The sequence below is a fragment of the Mustela lutreola genome, chromosome 5, assembly GCF_030435805.1.
Source record: "Mustela lutreola isolate mMusLut2 chromosome 5, mMusLut2.pri, whole genome shotgun sequence".
Lineage (NCBI taxonomy): Eukaryota > Metazoa > Chordata > Mammalia > Carnivora > Mustelidae > Mustela > Mustela lutreola.
Window position 1 is genome coordinate 61665120 of NC_081294.1, and position 17528 is coordinate 61682647.

The 17528-nt window shown below is 40.6% G+C and overlaps 2 protein-coding genes across 4 annotated transcripts in view; one reads left to right on the forward strand and one right to left on the reverse strand.

Annotated features, from left to right (window-relative positions):
- Positions 1 to 252: 252 nt before the first annotated feature.
- EFCAB9 (EF-hand calcium binding domain 9) lies at positions 253 to 6312 on the forward strand. Its single transcript, XM_059174311.1, has 4 exons — positions 253 to 429; positions 3689 to 3837; positions 4845 to 5021; positions 5860 to 6312. Exons 1-4 carry the CDS (start codon positions 282 to 284, stop codon positions 6037 to 6039), a joined length of 654 nt encoding a protein of 217 aa, XP_059030294.1. The 5' UTR covers positions 253 to 281; the 3' UTR covers positions 6040 to 6312.
- A 3358-nt stretch (positions 6313 to 9670) lies between these two features.
- Positions 9671 to 17528, reverse strand: part of UBTD2 (ubiquitin domain containing 2) — a 63863-nt gene continuing 56005 nt past the window's right edge. For all 3 annotated transcript variants that reach the window (XM_059174310.1, XM_059174308.1, XM_059174309.1), the window contains exon 3: positions 9671 to 13612. In XM_059174310.1, the coding sequence (XP_059030293.1) occupies positions 13215 to 13612 (398 nt within the window). In that variant the 3' untranslated portion in view covers positions 9671 to 13214. The remainder of the gene's footprint in view (positions 13613 to 17528) is intronic.

Sequence of the window (17528 nt, forward strand, 5' to 3'; positions counted from 1 at the left end):
CCCTGTCCTCAGCAGGGAAATCTGCTTAAGACTCTCTCTCTCTCCCTCTGCCCCACCCCTGCTTATGCATGCTCCCTCTCTCCCAATAAATCTTAAAAGAAAAAAAAAAGATAATAAATCCTGACAGCAAGTACAGAGGACTGGGAGGAAGCAATTTCAGTTTCTGCTTCCATAACATTACATCATAGGGAGGCCTTGGCTCCCAGAACCTCTCTGTGTCCAACATTCTAGTTCCAAGGCAGAATACTCTTCTGTTCCAGGTGGCCAGAACCTTCAGCCTAATGAAGACCACGATGAGACTGAAGCAAGGATCGTTTCTGTGGTACCTCTATCTGGACAAGCTGTACTGCCTGTTATCCGTGAGGAACGTGAAGGCCTTGCTGGAGTATTTTCATCTTCTTGACGTCCACCGCAACAACACCTTGAATGGTCAGTGTGTCAGCAGGGCTTCCTCTGAGTTGTTACCTGGCTTTTAACTAATGTGCAGGAAAACTCACAGGACCAGAATATATAATATATATTTTATCTTCTAAATGAAGCAAGAGAAATCACTTACCAAGACTAGAGACCAGGGGCAGTTGAGTGAGGAGGAGAAGGCCGCAGTCTCTGGTGGGGACACTTGCTCCCCCTTGGTGATTTGGAGAGCGTGTCACCTTCCTATTTAAGGGTCATTTTCCTCATCCATAAATGAGGCTTCTAATAATAGAGCACACCTCATGATTGGAAAAAAAAATGAAATCAGATAATGTGTGGAAAATGGCTAGCACAGTGTCTACCACATGATAAGAACTTACTGTTAGTTATTATTTTAATTATTCCTGGGGGATCCCCATTCAGTCATTACCCTGAAGAGCCCCAAAAAGATTTCTCATCTATCAAGTGGGAGGTTTGAATCAATAATCTGTAGGATGCCTTCTAATTTTTGGTTATTTGTGACCAAAAAGTGTTGATGATCTTGACCCTACCTTTGAATGCACAAACCAATGGAGGACCAATTAAAATCCTTTGTGCTTTTTTGGTTTTATTTTGTTTTAAAGGGCTGGATATAAATCAAGTATCCTATCCATTTATTGTGATCTGAAGGAAATAAATGTCTTTTATGAATAAGGTATTTCGTCCATAAAGATTTTTTTTTAAAGATTTATTTATTTGAGAGAGAGAAAGAAGTCAAGAAGGAGCAGGGGAGAGGCAGAGGGAGAGGGAGAGAGAGACTCTCAAGCCAACTCCCTGCTGAGCATGGAGCCGGACACAGGGTTTGATCACAAGACTCTGTGATCTGGAGTCAAAACCAAGAGTTGGACACTCAATCGATTGCACCACCAGGTGCCCCTTCCATAAAGATTTTTTTTTTTTAAGATTTTATTTATTTGACAGATAGAGATCACAAGTAGGCAGAGGCAGGCAGAGAGAGAAGGGGAAGCAGTCTCCTATGGAGCAGAAAGCCCGATTTGGGGCTTGATCCTAGGGCCCTGAGATCATGACCTGAACTGAAGGCAGAGGCTTTAACCCACTGAGTCACCCAGGCGCCCCTTCATAAAGATTTGTTAAGAGCTTATGCAGTCTTCACAAAATGATGAAAAGACGCCTTCGTTTTCTCACAGTTTCATGCCTCAGTTTTTCTCTTTACATATCGATTCACACACAATGTCACCAAATCTTTGCAATAGCCCGGACCTAGATAAGGCAACTGTAAGGCACCCGGGTGTAAACAGAAAAGCTGGGACAAACCCAGGGCTTCCTGACTCCAAAGCTTACACTCCTAGTCTCACCAGAATGTTTGCCGAGAAGTCTCGTCTCCCTAGTAACTAAATCACTCTGCGATGATGCAAAGCCCGAGAGGTGACGTCATGCTCCTGTCCTCTGCTCACCAGGGGACTGGATAGTGCTGTGAGAGATTGTAGGCACAGTCTTAAGTTTTGCCTTCAAGGAGGCAGCGACTTAAGGCTTTGGAGATGCATGTGCCAGAGTCTGCTGCTTTAAAAATAGTTTTTGCTAAGTAGCTCCTAAGTCTCACATCGAAACATTTCTCAAGGAGCAACTACACAAAGGTCATATATATAAAGGTGGATATATATAATGTTTTGTTCCCACATGTTCATACCGAGTGGGGCATAAGGAAGGGATATGGAGACCATCAGATGCCCCTCAAATCATGGCATTGTGATGACTGGTTCGCTATCCTCTTAGCTAGATTCAGCTGGGACACCAAACTACATAGATGTTTTTGCTGTTGTTATTTTAAAATAGATTTTATTGGGCGCCTGGGTGGCTCAGTTGGTTGGACGACTGCCTTCAGCTCAGGTCATGATCCTGAAGTCCCGGTATCGAGTCCCACATCGGGCTCCCAGCTCCATGGGGAGTCTGCTTCTCCCTCTGACCTCCTCACTCATGTTATCTCTCACTGTCTCTCTCTCAAATAAATAAATAAAATCTTAAAAAAAAAATAAAATAGATTTTATTTATTTGAAAGAGTGAGTGACGGAGAGAGAGAGAGCACAAGCAGGGGAGCGGCAGGAAGAGGGAGAGGCAGCCTCCCCTCTGAGCCAGGAGCTTCATGTGGGGCTTGACCCCAGGACCCCGGGGGCATTACAAAGATGTTTCATGTATTTATTGGAGTCATATTTTACACAGGAGATAGGTTCTGTAACTAGCAGACCAGGGGACATAGCATGTACACAAAGTCATATACTAGCCTATAAATGTGTCCCCATGCTGCTTTCTTCTATCTTTAACTCCCCGAGACAGATGATCAGTGAGTGGAATTTCTGGCAAAAACCTTCCCTGTTTTTTAAGTCACAGTATTTGTTTTCTGTATGATCGAATACATCTGTATTAATTAATCTGCAAAAGACATGGCTTCACTGTGGAAAGAGTATGTCAGGTGGACATCTGAGTCCCAGGTCTGCCACCCCTCCGTGGGGTCCACCAGCCAGCAGCAGCAGCAACATGAGGAGCTTGTGAGAAATGTACACTCAGTCCAGCACCATGTTTCATGAATCAGAGTCTGTATTTTCACAACATTCTCAAGTGAATGGTCTGCTCCTTATAGTTACAGAAGCACTGTAACGGACCTGTTATGACCTGACGCTTACTATAAAAGGGTGTGATACCACTTTCCCTGCAGGGGTGTCAGGGTCCAGTGAAAGGCGGCAGTGAAGGCACCTAGCCCCTGAGGTGTTCAAGATTGCTCCTTTCCCCCATCGCCAAATGCATGCGCTTCACATAGGCATGAGGAATACTGAAAATTTACAGGAGTGATTTTTAAATTTCTGTTTTCATGATCTCGAGTGAAAGACCCAGGTGAGACTCAGCTTCTCCAAGGTGTCTGAAGTCCCCAGTGAGAACTCAGCTCTGTCCGGTATGAGGAGTATCCTGCACCTTTTTTGGTTATGGACACACCTCTGTGGGCTTGGTCATGCATGTGAGCTGGGCTCAAGAATCAAGCCCAATCCACTGTCTCATCCTCCACAGATCTGGGCACAGGGCCTTGTCCAACTCCTTGTCCAGCTCCAGGGCAAGAAAGGTTTGAGAACTTGAAGGCAGAGTGACGAAGAGAGACAGAATGTGTTATTGAGACTGCTCCGGGTCAGCAAGCTTTGGGCATTGCTGCCATTTATGTGGCTCCCTTTTGTTCGGCATCTGGAACAGTCTCAGAATAATCAGTCTCTTCACCTTCCCGCCTTAACAGATGTGCTGTTCTATCACTTCCTTCACCACGTGACTAGCTGGAACCGGACACAGATCATGATTGTGTTTAACATGCTGGACTGGAACGCTGTGGGCGAGATCGGTTTTGACCAGTTCTACATGTTGGTCTGCATCTTGCTGGCCCAACAGGCAAGTAACAAGTCAGGATCCAGGGCTGAGGCGGCAGAGCTTAGCTGCCGCCACCATCTTGCAAAACGTAGCAGTGAATTAAGATTGCATCAGAGTTGTCTTCCTTTCACTCAAAACAAGAAGGGAAAAAAATGGGGAGAGAACTACTTGTGGTTCCTAAACGGTCTGTCTATAACCTAGAAATCTTCAGGCCACCCAGCCTCATGCGCCCTGCTGCCCATGTTCAGCCCTCCCGCATCCTCTTTCTGTAGACCTCACCCTACTGCTTCCCTCCTTGGCATGCCCTTCCTTGTCCTTCCTAAAGAGCCACCAGGCATCCCAAGTGCCTCACACTCTCAGTGATTGGTTTTCTTGGAGAACTTTCTAAAGGGGATGGATGATGGAGATGAGAAACTTTCTTCTTTGGGTTCCTACCTTTCCTCAGACACACTCACTCCCAATGTGTCTTTATCTATTTCCCTTGTAAAGGAAACTTGTGTTCAGGATCTTATCATCCTTACTGTGATATTTCACAAGTAGATTTTCACCGAATGTAAGGAAATGTGTTGTAGAGACAAGGGTTCATTCTAGCACAGTTGATCACAACAGGGGGCTTAAGTTCCCCAAACTTGAAACATTGACCATAGAAGCCTTTCAACCCTGAGCTTCTAGGATTTTGCCTTTTGTTTTTAGCCCCCTAGGAAATGGATGTAAATACAGTCCGAGGTCACTTTCTAAAATTAATTCGTAAAGAAATGTTTAAAAGATTTTATCTATCCATATAACAGAGAGAGAAAGAGAGAGAGAGAGAGAGAAAGCACAAGCAGGGGGAGAGGCAGAGGTAGAGGGAGAAGCAAGAGCCCTGTAGAGCAAGGAGCCTGCTGTAGAACTGGATCCTAGGACCCCAGGATCATGACCTGAGCCGAAGGCAGATGCTTAATTGACTGAGCCATCCAGGTGTCCAAAGCAGCCCAAGTTTGGAAAGTAGCACCAACACTGTTCCTTGTATAATGTATTTCTCTCAACAGAACCACTTGGAAGAGCAATTTATCTTCCGCCATTCCCGGCCTGTCTTTGAGCTGCTTGACCTGGACGGAGCACTGAGAATTGGTGCAGAAAACTTCCACATGTACAACTTTCTCTTCAATATTAAGAAAGAGGACCTCAGAGAGCTCTACCATGACTTTGACATCACAGGTGACCGTGTAAGTGTGATCTGGCAGGCTCTCTGCCAAAGGCAGAGATAATGTCCTATTCCCTACTATAGACATGGGTAGGGAAAACCTGCTGAAGTGTGTCATGGCACTGGGATCAGAAAAAAACTGAAGAGATTTATACGCCTTTGAAGAGAGAGGGCTAAGTGTTTTATCATATAGATGGATGCATAATTACAGAAACTTAGTGAAGAAAATTTTGTTTAGAAGTTTAGAGAAGGAAATACATAGGGCAGGAGTTGATGTTGGGGGAAGGGTTTATAGATTTAAGTAAGTAGAAAGGAAAGTACAGATGGGAACATACATGAGCAAAATCCTAAGAGAGAACAACTCTGGTGAAGACCCTGAATTCTACCTATTTAAAGAGGAAGTCTGTGGGGCACCTGGCTGGCTCAGATGGTAGAACACAGGACTCTTAATCTCAGGGTTATGAGTTCAAGCCTCACACTAGGTACAGAGCCTACTTAAAACAATTTTTTTTAATTAAAAAAAAAAAAGGAAGTCTATGCTGGGAAAGCAAGTGGGAGCTAAGGTTGAAAAAGATGGATCACACTAGGTAGACCTTCAGGTGTCAGCCTGAAGCATCTAGACCAGTCTAGAAGTAAGAAAGCAGCAGAAGTAAGAAAGTGATCCTCGGTCACTTTAGAGTCCACAAAGACTCTCTGTTCCCGGCTCCTAGACTACAATCAGACTATAATTATGCCCTAATTACTAAGCCTCTTCAAGTTTCCAAGTTTTTAAATGGGAAATGATTACAATCCTGCTGTCATCTGAAACAAAGTATCAAATCCTTCCTGAAATAATTTTTCTTTCTTTCCCCCAACAAAAGCGTCTTAATTACAAGGAATTTAAGCTGTTTACTATCTTCACCATGGACAAATACCAGGAGAGGCAGAAAGCAGAGAAAAAGAAAGGGAAAAAGGATCTGCTCAAAAAGAAAAGGCTTCATCACGTTAATGGGACCCTCAAACAGTTTTTTGGAACAAATGTATCTGAAAATAGACTATAAGTAATCACAACTATTAACATATCTAAAAATAAATTTAGAAACTAAGTGGATATTTTTACATTGGCTTTTACACATGAAAGTTTCAAATAAGTGCTCTTTGACCAGCAGGTTCTTAACTTGAACTTATTGACCTCATGATAAATACAATGTGAAGTAACCACTTTCTCTGTGGATGTGTCTCAATTCTGCTGCTGCTTTTCAGATCAACACTATTCATAAGTATATCCAAAGAATTACAAACATTGTCTGGAGCAAAACTGCTGAAAGACAGTGATGCCTTCCCACTTTTTTTTTTTTTTAAAGTATTTCATTTATTTATTTGACACAGAGAGAGAGATATCACAAGTAGGCAGAGAAGCAGGCAGAGAGAAGGTGGGGGGGGGGGAGCAGGCTCCCTGCTGAGCAGAGAGCCCCATGTGGGGCTCGATCCCAGGACCCTGAGTTCATGACCTGAGCCAAAGGCAGAGGCTTAACCCACTGAGCCACCCAGGCACCCTGCCTTCCCACTCTTTGTCCCTAGTGATCTAATAAGCTCAGAATCCTGTCTGTTCTCTCAATCATTAAGCTAAAATCACCTGGATGCGAGACACTGGAAATTGGCAAATGGTGAAGCGCCCCTACCTATAAGGGAAACAGACCTTTAGGGATATGGGAGCTATGTTCTATCTAGGACCTGAATTACAAAGTTAGGTGCTCAAGCAACTGTACAAATCTATTAGGGTAGAATGATTATTGCACATCCTTGCATAATTTTAATTTTGTGTAATTAATGCCTTGAATAATTTACAAATGTTTTCAGCCTGGGGCTTGTGAATCCTCCCTCCCTGATCGTACTGTGATAGTAATGGTGGTTAACTACCCATAGTAAGTGCTTGCTACGGGTTAGGCAGGTGCTTTAAGTACATCAAGTTATTTATACTCATAACCCTGCGAGTCAGGTGTTACCCAGAATTTACAGGTGAAGAAATTTTGGCGAAGAGAAATTAAGAACCTTTCCCAAAACACATGGTGTACCAGTGGTAGAACCGTGATTCAAATTCAAGGTCAAATTCAATGCCTATGCTCCAAGCAAGTGATCTGAGTAATTCACTTCCACTTTAGCAAATTCTCTTTAAGTTTGAAGACAGCATTTTCCTGGCTCAGAAATCCTTTCTGCATGATGCTAAATATCACATCTCTTCCTACCATAAACTTCTGAGGAACAAGTTTGGCAACTAAAGAGGTACAGCTCATTTACTATAAACCAAGAATTTCTTAAGGATCAGTTATGCAACATGACTGACCATAAGGCATTCAGAGCTCAAGAGTTACCTAATCACCCACAAAAATCACTGTCAATGCGCAACAGAAAAGAATACTGCTTATCTAAGATTGTCGCTCATAAGTCAAACTTGTTAAGAACAGAAATCATGTTCATTACTGTGAACACTCTGTATTTAAGATACAAAGCAGAACCGTGCTCTTCTCTTCCTCTGATGTGGTGGAAAGTGCACTTGTTCTCTGAGAAGAATATCCTCTGACAAACAAGTGTGGATGCTACTATGCCTACACAGAGTACTGAACTGAGAGACTAGTACTACCTGGCTGGAAAATGACATTTGGAAACCCATCATCCTTTCAAAGGGCCTTGCCATTAAGCTTAACTTGGGATATGTTTCTGCCTCTTTTCTGGAATCCTAGATGGCTTTTGCTGGCATACAGCCTAAGATCTACACATAGTTGTGGGAGGAGAAACTATACCAAGGTCTTAGAAAGGCTTCTCTTTCTCATTTTCCTAGGGCAAGACTCCTGAGATACACAAAAAGGAACCATGGCATATGTTTTTTACAGACACAGTCTCTAAAGCAAGAAGATACTGTTCCTCTTATTGCTTCAGAATGGGGCCATGGGGGCAAAGGGAAAGTACAAGATAATAAGTATCACAGGTTATAATTCTGACTGACTACATTTTAAATTAATATTTAAAATAATTTATTCGGGGCACCTGGGTGGCTCAGTGGGTTAAGCCTCTACCTTCGGCTCAGGTCATGATCCCAGGGGCCTGGGATCGGGTCCCGCATGGGGCTCTCTGCTCAGCAGGGAGCCTGCTTCTCCTCATCTCTCTCTCTGTCTCTCTGCCTATTTGTGATCTCTCTCTCTGTCAAATAAATAAATAAAATCTTTAAAAATAAAATAAAATAAAATAATTTATTCATTTATTTCAACCTAATTTAAAATGAACATCAAATGACCAGTTTCAGGATTGAGTTTCCCCTCCTCCCTGGAAATCATCAGAGTGATTATAAAAGGTATCAGGGTGCAACTCTCAGATTTTAAAAGATCCTTTTAAGCACATTTTCAGGGGTGCCTGACTGGCTCAATCAGTTGAGCATCCAACTTTGGCTGGGGTCATGAGCTCCAGGTCCTGGGATTGAGCTCCTGTCCCACACTCAGCGGGTAGTCTGCTTGAGGATTCTTTCTCCCTCCCTCTACCCTTAGGTGCCACCACCCCCCACTCTCTCTCTAAAATAAATGGATAGATTTAAGGGAGGGGGGGAGGAACATTTTTGTAAACTGTGCAGTTCTAGAATAGACTCAGGAAACTGAGCGTTTAGTTCGGATGGGCCCAAACTGAAACTCTGTAAAAACTAAAATTCAATAGCATGGATAAAGTGACATTCTTTGGGGACTAGACGTACAACAAAAAAACCAATCTGTTAGTGTCTACTTCAGGACTCTTTTCCTCAATTACATTATAAAATTTAAAGTTTAAAAAAATGTGCTTGTAGGTATGTGTATAGATGTTTCAATTAAGTTTCATTATTTCAACAGTGAGTTAATCCACTGTGCTCTCAAGGTAGAGCTCAGTTAGACCAAGTACATTTAGGTGTTCTTTGGAAGGTGGTAACGCTCTATAGCATTACTATGTCATAGTTACATCAGAATGCCTTAGTCAGCAAGGAACGCCCTTGTTCAGGGGCCAAAGCAAGGGCAGAGGAGCTGCACTTGCAGAGGGGGTGACCAGCAGGCTGGGCTGAAGAAAGCACTAGAGTTTCAGGCCTGCACCACAGGACTGGTCACTCCACAGTCTCTATCAGCTATAAAAAGGGAAGAATTTTTGAGGAAGCTAAGCAACGTGAAATCATTTCTTTTCCACTAGTCCTTAGCTCTTATGTATTATCATCACTTGCCTCATGCCAAAGACCAAGACTAGAAACGGCCAAATCAACTCTGCTGACACCTGGCAAAATGGGCAGTTGCCCACATGAAAAGCCCCCACAGAGACAGAGAACAGAAATCGCAGGAGACCAGTTACTGCAAGGGAGGTTATCGGCCACACTCCTCTTTTTTCTTTTCTTTAGCCTAAATACTAAATCACAATAGCAATTGAGAATTTGAGATGGACACAGGTATATTTGGTAATTTGTTCAATTAATAAGAAAGACCATTAAAAAAGTATAGTCTTAAAAGCCATCATAAAATAGTGATTTTTCCTCCATCAATGGGAAAAAGACCCATGAAAATTAATTCAATAAGCAGTATCAGGAAAAGTGGGATTAGCTATGTACAAAAACAAAGGAACAAATTAATAAATCTGGGCTGCTATTCTATTCCTTGCACCAAAATAACTCCAGACAATGAAACCATGAAAGAAATATTTTAAAAAATGAGAAAAAATTTTTATAATCTGACTGGGTAAAACCTTCTGAAGAAAACCCTGAAGCCATAAAATACAAATCTGATCAATCCAACCAAGCAAAACTTAAAATTTGCACATGGTGTAAATTATACAAAGGCAAAAACAAATAGTAACACATGATAGAAAATGACTAATTTCCTTAATAAAGAGAGTTCACAAATCAAGAGGAGAAAAGCCAAAGTACACCAGAAATATGAGCAAACACAAACAATTTGCAGAAAAAAAAAAGGCCTATAACATACATTAAAATGTTAAACTACAAAGAAAATACATGAAGACCACAGGATACAGATTTTCACTTAGATTGTCAAAGAACAAAATGTTGGTTAGGATATATAAGAAAATAAGAGCAATTATATTGCTATTGTATCAAATTGGTAAAATCTGGAGGGTAATTGTGCATAACTCTTTGACCTAGCAATTCTCTCTTCAGGAGTGCATTCTATAGATGCACATAGACATAATGATGTAGCTATAGAAAAGGACACTTCTCAGCACCATGGTTTACAGTAGCAAAATTGCAAGTAGCCAAATTGACCAAAGTGAAGTCCAAACAACACAAGACTGGTGCAACCATAAGAAAAGGCAGACCCAAGATTCATCATTTTAAAGAGAAATCAAGGCGAATGGTGTATGTATTTATGAAAAAAACAGGGTAGCCTGGGTGAATACACTCAATGTACATCAGAACAATGGTTTTCACTGTGTGATTCTGCAGACCAGCTGCAGCAGCACCTGGGACCTCTCAGGAATCCAAATTACTGGGGCCCACTCAGACCTACTAATGTGGAACCCTTGGGAGAAAAGTCTAGCAATCTGTGCTTTCAGATGCCTTCTAGGTAATTCTGATGCATTCTCAAGTTGAGGAACTGCTGGGCTGGAGTATCTTTCAAGATACCCAGAACACTGGTAACAGTTGTTACATCTGGTGATTGGAGAGAGACTTTTCACTTTGGTATTTTTGGATTTGCCCACATACATATGTATTACCTATTTTAAATAAAAAATTATCAAAACCTGCCACTTTGATCCAAAATGGATAAGAAATGAGCTCAGTGTTTCTAGAAAACTGAGTTATGAGTTCTGATTTATGGCATGGGCCTTAAGAGATAAAAACAATAGTCTACTTTAGACCAAGATTTCAATGTGGAGGATAAATCATATCTATAAATAACCATGTGTGGTTTGGCACAGTGGAGCCTAAGTCTGATGAAAATGAACTTGTTATTTATTGAAGTAAGTTCTTAAAAAGAAGAAAAACCTTTTTAGAGGTTTTATTAGAATGAGGCAGTTTACTCTTATATAGAGAGTAACAATTAAAAACCCAGAATAAAGGCCAAGACAAAGAGAAAAATTGAACATTTTTTTTAAAAAAGCACAAAAACCCTACATACTAAAATTGTACACATCAAGTATTGGTCCAATCTTATATCAATCTATTTACATTAAACAGCACCATGGTTTTCTCACCCAGGTTAGTTAAACATGCCCAGAAAATCGTTATGCAAAGTATATGTACCTTTAAAACAAAATTCTTAGAGAGCTCTACACAAACAAAAAAAACCTTCTTAGCTACCATAGATTATTGATGATATCACCCAATTCAACTTAGGGAAAATAGGTTTGAACACTTTTCCAGTTGTCAAACTTTGAGAACTGTTGCTATTCCATGTAGCACACAAGTAACAAACTCTTTGAAGACGGGCATTATGTTCAAACACCCTCAAAGCCCCACCTTCAAATATAAAAATACTCCTTTGGAATTACCGTTGCTGTCGTCTCTTGTATTCAGATTCAATTATCAACAACTCTAAATTGAATATAGCCACAATCTTCTTTAAAATGATTGCATAAAGAAAAGGAAGTAGTTAAAGCTCTCAGAAACAAGGTAGGTTATAATTATAGATATTATATCTAATCAGGCTACAGTAAATTTAATACCATTTTAAACTTTACATTTAAACTAATTAGCAGTTTCATTTTGCCATTAAAATTAATAGTGCTTCACATCCAAATAGGTGTGGAGGTCTGATTATTTCCAACTGAGAGCTGTGTACGTACCTTCTTGCCTCTACTTTGCCATATCACAGTCTCGGGGCTACAGTGATTATGTGACAGTCCCCCTCTTCTTTCTGGAACTAACTTTTCAAAGGCCCCAAATTAAATATAACCCTTGGCAGCTTTTTTCCAATATAGTGCGAGAAAATCAGGTGCTCTCACCAGATTTAGCAGTCCTCTCATCTAATCTGCAGATGGCTCTTCATTTGACTTTTTGCTAGGAAAGATGAGAGGGGAAAACTGTCATCTACCACAAGTAGAGGTAACAGTGAACTGGAAAGTTAATGTATAAAGCAATGTTTCGTCATTTGGTGTCATTGCTGATGTTTAAGTGATGTCCATACACGTACCAGTAAATTAGGAGTTGGTATTTTCTCTAAAAGACTGAAAATAGGCACAGTTCTCCCAGGCACAGATACAACTTGTTTTCCTTAAAACCTTCCTGCAAACTGGGAGGAAGAGAAAATTGACTGCGTTATCTTATAGTGCGAACATCGGTCCTTGATTCCTTGCATTCCCTGGCCCAGTGCATTTGGGGGCATGCGCTGAAAAGTCCCAAGCAGAGTAGGTAGATCGATGAAGGTATAATATAGTAGTGACCCTCTAAGCCTGGATATAAAAACAGCTTTGTTATACAGACATTTCAAAATATCTATGTAGCAAAGGGACAAAAGAATTTTCAACTGAGTATCAGCTGAAAATCAGAGATCTGACTGCACTGACTAAATTATTGCCTAGTGTTCCAGAAGGGTACCTGCCACCAATGTGCTGGAAGGCACCAAAATTTAGTGTGAATGTAAATAAGGAGCTCAAGATACAGGGATGGGGAAAGCAATACTGAAACACAATTAGCCAGTCTCTACTCCTTTATGGCTAAATATTAATTGAGCAAAGAATTCAGACCAGATAGAAGTGAACCTCAAATACTGCTCTTTTCAGTTTCTATTTTAAAAAGCTCATTTTATAACTGTTATTGATGTTTTTTTGGGGAAAAAAATACATATATATATATATATATACACACATACACACACATTTATATATATATATATATATATATATGTATTTTAATCTGTATTCACAAGGTGCTTGGTGCTGTTCTTCATGGACATAACATTCTATTTACAGTCCAAATCATTTAAATATAGTCATTACATTATTGGGTGTTTTAAAATAAATGGTTATCTATTTTTAAACTGCCTTCTTTCAAATTAGAAACTAATTACATGAGTCTCAAAGGCTGGCTCTTTGTGTTTTATTAATAATTTTTGTTGGTCTCCATCACAGATGGAAGTTTTCACTGGTAATTCCTCAGAACTAAATCCATTCATACGGAATTCAGAGCAGTGAAAATAAATTTCACGCCATAGAGTAGGAAATGACAACGACAACAATAAAAAGGAACGGGCGGGATCTTGGGACCAGCCAATAGGACCAATCAGTTCTCAACTGGTGTGGGGTTTTGCAAAGGCTGGCTCATTATAACTTGCACAACATAGTCCTTTGGGATCTTCAGCTCTTCCAACTTCATTTTGTCGGTAAGAGGTCTGCCAGAAAAGAACCATCGCTGGCTACTCGGTTCCACACCTTCTGCTGCATGTAGCCTCCTCTTCATGTGGTATACAGTGTCTGTGCTGCGGACCACAAGTTTGAGGTCTTTGCCTGTGGAAAGGCGCAAACGGAGCTGACATTCATATCCAGAATTAGGCGGTGGCTCAGGAATATCCAGAGTCTCTATGTCGCTCTTTTCCTCTATCATGTTGATTGGTGGTGCCAGGCAGTAGACTGGAAGCTGATATCGGTTGCCCAGTTCATCATAGCACTCTGTGAGTGCACCTTCAGAAACAGAAGATACAAACAGAGTTTCATCGAAATGAATACATTTTTATTTACACTTTGTAAAATGCTCAAACCCCTTGCCAGCTTGCCACTGTAGAGAAAAAAATATTAAGGCCAATCATTGCCAGCTGCTTAGCAATGATCATTGTCAAGGCCCACAACCAATTATTTGAGGGTTTATCTAATTTTACCTTAGCCAGGACACCAGCTCCTTTCCCTCACCTTTTCCAAGTCATTTCATATGACATTCACACTTTCATTAAATGATAAAGAAAAAGAAAGCACAAAAGAATTCAAATTTACTAATATTATTAATGCTGGCACAAATTAAGGGATATTCAAATTGCATTGGGATATCTTTTTAAAGAAATGAGTCAGTAACTTTAACAACCACAAAAAACAGATCCCTAGCTCAATTCACCACAACACAGTGTTCCAGAGCAGTTTCCTTAGTGCCTCGACTTCCTACACACTTGGCCAAAAGTCCTTCGTCCAAAGGGACCACAAACTGGAGATGACAAGCCTACCAGCTGCTCTGGCTCCTGGCTCATAGATGAATCTCATTAGCACAATCACCACAGAAATGACTGAGGGGTTGTATTTAACCTCATTTAGTCAATCTGTTACAGAGAAGCCATGGGTTAAAAAGGAAGAATAAAAGGGGTATGAAGTTTATAACCAGATAGCTCAGGGAAAAGAAGCATTCATGGCTTAAAAGAAGGTATTAATGGCTGTTGAGTTTTTTTTTGTTGTTTTTTTTTTATAAAGCATAAACTGCATTATAATCCCCAGGACTTTCCTTAGGAAGCTTGAAAGCACACTTAATGAATGCTTTCTTTCTTTTTTTTTTTTTTTTAAAGATTTTATTTATTTGACAGAGAGAGATCACAAGTAGGCAGAGAGGCAGGCAGAGAGAGAGAGAGGAGGAAACAGGCTCCCTGCTGAGCAGAGAGCCCCATGCGGGACTTGATCCCAGGACCCTGAGATCATGACCTGAGCCGAAGGCAGCGGCTTAACCCACTGTGCCACCAAGGCGCCCTAATGAATGCTTTCTTACAAGGTTGTTCATATCACATCCTTTGCTCAACCTGGAATGTTAATGTCAGCTGATTGATAAAAAATAAAAACATCGGGGCGCTTGGGTGGCTCAGTGGTTTAAAGCCTCTGCCTTCAGCTCAGGTCATGATCCCAGGGTCCAGGGATTGAGCCCCGCATCAGGCTCTCTGCTCAGCAGGGAGCCTGCTTCCCTTCCTCTCTCTCTCTGCCTGCCACTCTCCCTGCTTGTGATCTCTGTCAAATAAATACATAAAATCTTAAAAAAAAAAAAAATCTACCATATTCAAAACACTCATATATAATGAGTATATAGGGTTGGGACAATGAGAAATATTATCAATGAACCAATGAGTTAACAAGCTGATCTTTGTTGTCATTATCAATAGGCTAAAAATACAAAGCACCCAAAATGAGACTGGAACAGTCACCAGTCCAGCATGGCTTCGATCCGTCTGTCTTCTAAATTACATAAGATGGGTTTGGGTCAGAATTCAGTCACCAAGCATAACACACGACTCTCCCCTTTCCTCTGTGTTTAAAGATACCGTACAGCCTCTGTGCTGTTCACTAATTAATCCAAATGCTAGGACACTGCAGAAACAGATATTCTTTAAGCACAGTTGTGATCACCAGTAGTTCCCTAATTAAAAAGCATCATGCTAAAGTACCAATGCTATTTATAAATAGGGGTATAGTCAGTTGTACTAACTTCACTATTTATATAGCTTAGTCCTGAGACAAAGAAACCTACATTAGTGTCTGACCCCAACTAGTGTCTTCCAGATGGGCTGGCCACCAGGAGAACCAGGAAAGAGAACGTGCAGAGTTCACGAAAGACCATCACCTCCATTAAGAAAACACCTCAGGTAGATATCCCACTGACCCACTGATAGTATGGTCAGCCTGATAAGTACAAGAGCGACATTCTGGCAATGTTCTGCTAGAAAAACTTTCTTTTAGAGAAGCACCATTATCTTTGAAATCTGTAGACCAAGATGAAACTCCGAGCCTTGTTATTAACCAGCTGTGCAACCTTGAGCAATATTCTTTTTAACCTGAAATACCCTTCTTAATTAGCAAAATGAGACAGAAAACCTCTAAAGTGGTTTCCAGGTTTGCATTTTCTTCTTCACCTGCAGTACCACGACAGATATAAAATAACAGGACTATAAACAAAAGCAGTCAAACTGCAAGCAGAATGATGTCTGGACTGAAAGACAGCTTACATTTGTAGCCTCTCTAGAAAAACTAGAGATGTCAGAAGCAGCTTTTATGAGTGTGCTACAATATGAGTGTATATCAATCTTGAAACAAACATACAATCTAATAGGTACTTTGGCTCCTGAAGCAGTCTTTCTAAAAAAAAAAAATAATTTCAGTCATCATCTGCCAGTTCATTCATTACTTTTTTTTTTAAGATAATACCCTTACAAATGTAAGCTGTCTTTCAGTCCAGACATCATTCTGCTTGCAGTTTGACTGCTTTTGTTTATCGTCCTGTTATTTTATATCTGTCATGGTACTGCAGGTGAAGAAGAATATGCAAACCTGGAAACCACTTTAGAGGTTTTCTGTCTCATTTTGCTAATTAAGAAGGGTATTTCAGGTTAAAAAGAAGAGAAGAGATTTTATTTATTTTTTTAAGTATACTCTACCCACCAACATGGGGCTCATATTCAAGATCCTGAGATCAGTCAGCCAGGCCTCCCTGGAAAGCAGTCTTTTCCCTTCTGTCCTTCAGCCCAGCAAGTTAGAAATTCAGTTTTCAGATCTCAAATGAGTGAGGATAAAAATTCCATGAAAGAGGTGCCAGTAGATGGCATATCTTCTTACTCCAGCTCAGGAAGTGCTCATGCCTATGATGCTGGAAATCAGCTACCCAGACTTCGTATTGCTTGGCCCTCATACTTTAATATTTTGAGAAAACGTAACTTGCATTTTATTTAACATGGAGTTTTCTGGCTTATTTACTCTTTTCCTCACTTCTGTCAAATTATAATCTGAGTTCTAAACATGCTCTGAATAACTAAATAGAGGAAAAGTCCAGACCATGATGTCAGATAGGATTTAGTTACATTTTTAAGCTAAACTTTTCTGGGTTACTCTCTCCCCAAATTAAATATCTGGGATCAATTTATCAATAAAAACAAACTTTGTTTACAATATAGCCCACAGTTGACTATTATCCCAGAATTACCTACTCAGAGCAGAATGACTCCTCTGTTGGCCCAGACCCTTTTGAACAATATACTCCCAATTCTCCACCATCTACTAGCCCTGTATCTCTTTAGTAAAGACAAAACTGCCCTGCTAATAATGACCTCTAAACACATAACCTCTGTGGGACTTCATGAGGACCACTCCACATATTCCACAGAGTTGCTGCAGGAACATTTACTAAACACCTGGAAGAGTATAAGCCACACCACTAGCTCTGGGGAGGAAAGGTTACAAGAGAGACATTTTTCTTGATCCCCAGAAACTTCTAACTGAGGTAAGCAGATATGGCATACCCACCAGAGATTTTAAGTACAAATACACTGAAAATCAACCAAATGCTGAGACATCACACAACAGAAGAGTGACTAACACTGGTAGAGCAAAAAAGGAGAAATTCTGTGGAAATAGTGTGTTCTGGCCATGACACAGAATAGAAATAAAGGGCATTTCAAGAAATAGCAATAACATGGGAACAAGAATTAATACAAGGTAAATAGGATATAGCAAGAGGTTTTGCTGAGATGAATAGAGAATCGATGATGTGAAACTACTAGATTGACAGCAATAGTGACAACCTGACAGAAGGTTCGGGGGTTTAGATTTCCTACTACAGGTGGCTGATACAGTACATGAGTCA

What these genes read in the sequence shown, in the direction of transcription:
- EFCAB9 (XM_059174311.1), top strand. Translation starts at nt 282, where the DNA reads ATGAAGACCACGATGAGACTGAAGCAAGGATCGTTTCTGTGGTACCTC. An exon ending in CCGCAACAACACCTTGAATG is followed by an intron (nt 430 to 3,688) that starts GTCAGTGTGTCA and finishes CCGCCTTAACAG; the next exon opens with ATGTGCTGTTCTATCACTTC. An exon ending in TTGACATCACAGGTGACCGT is followed by an intron (nt 5,022 to 5,859) that starts GTAAGTGTGATC and finishes CCCCAACAAAAG; the next exon opens with CGTCTTAATTACAAGGAATT.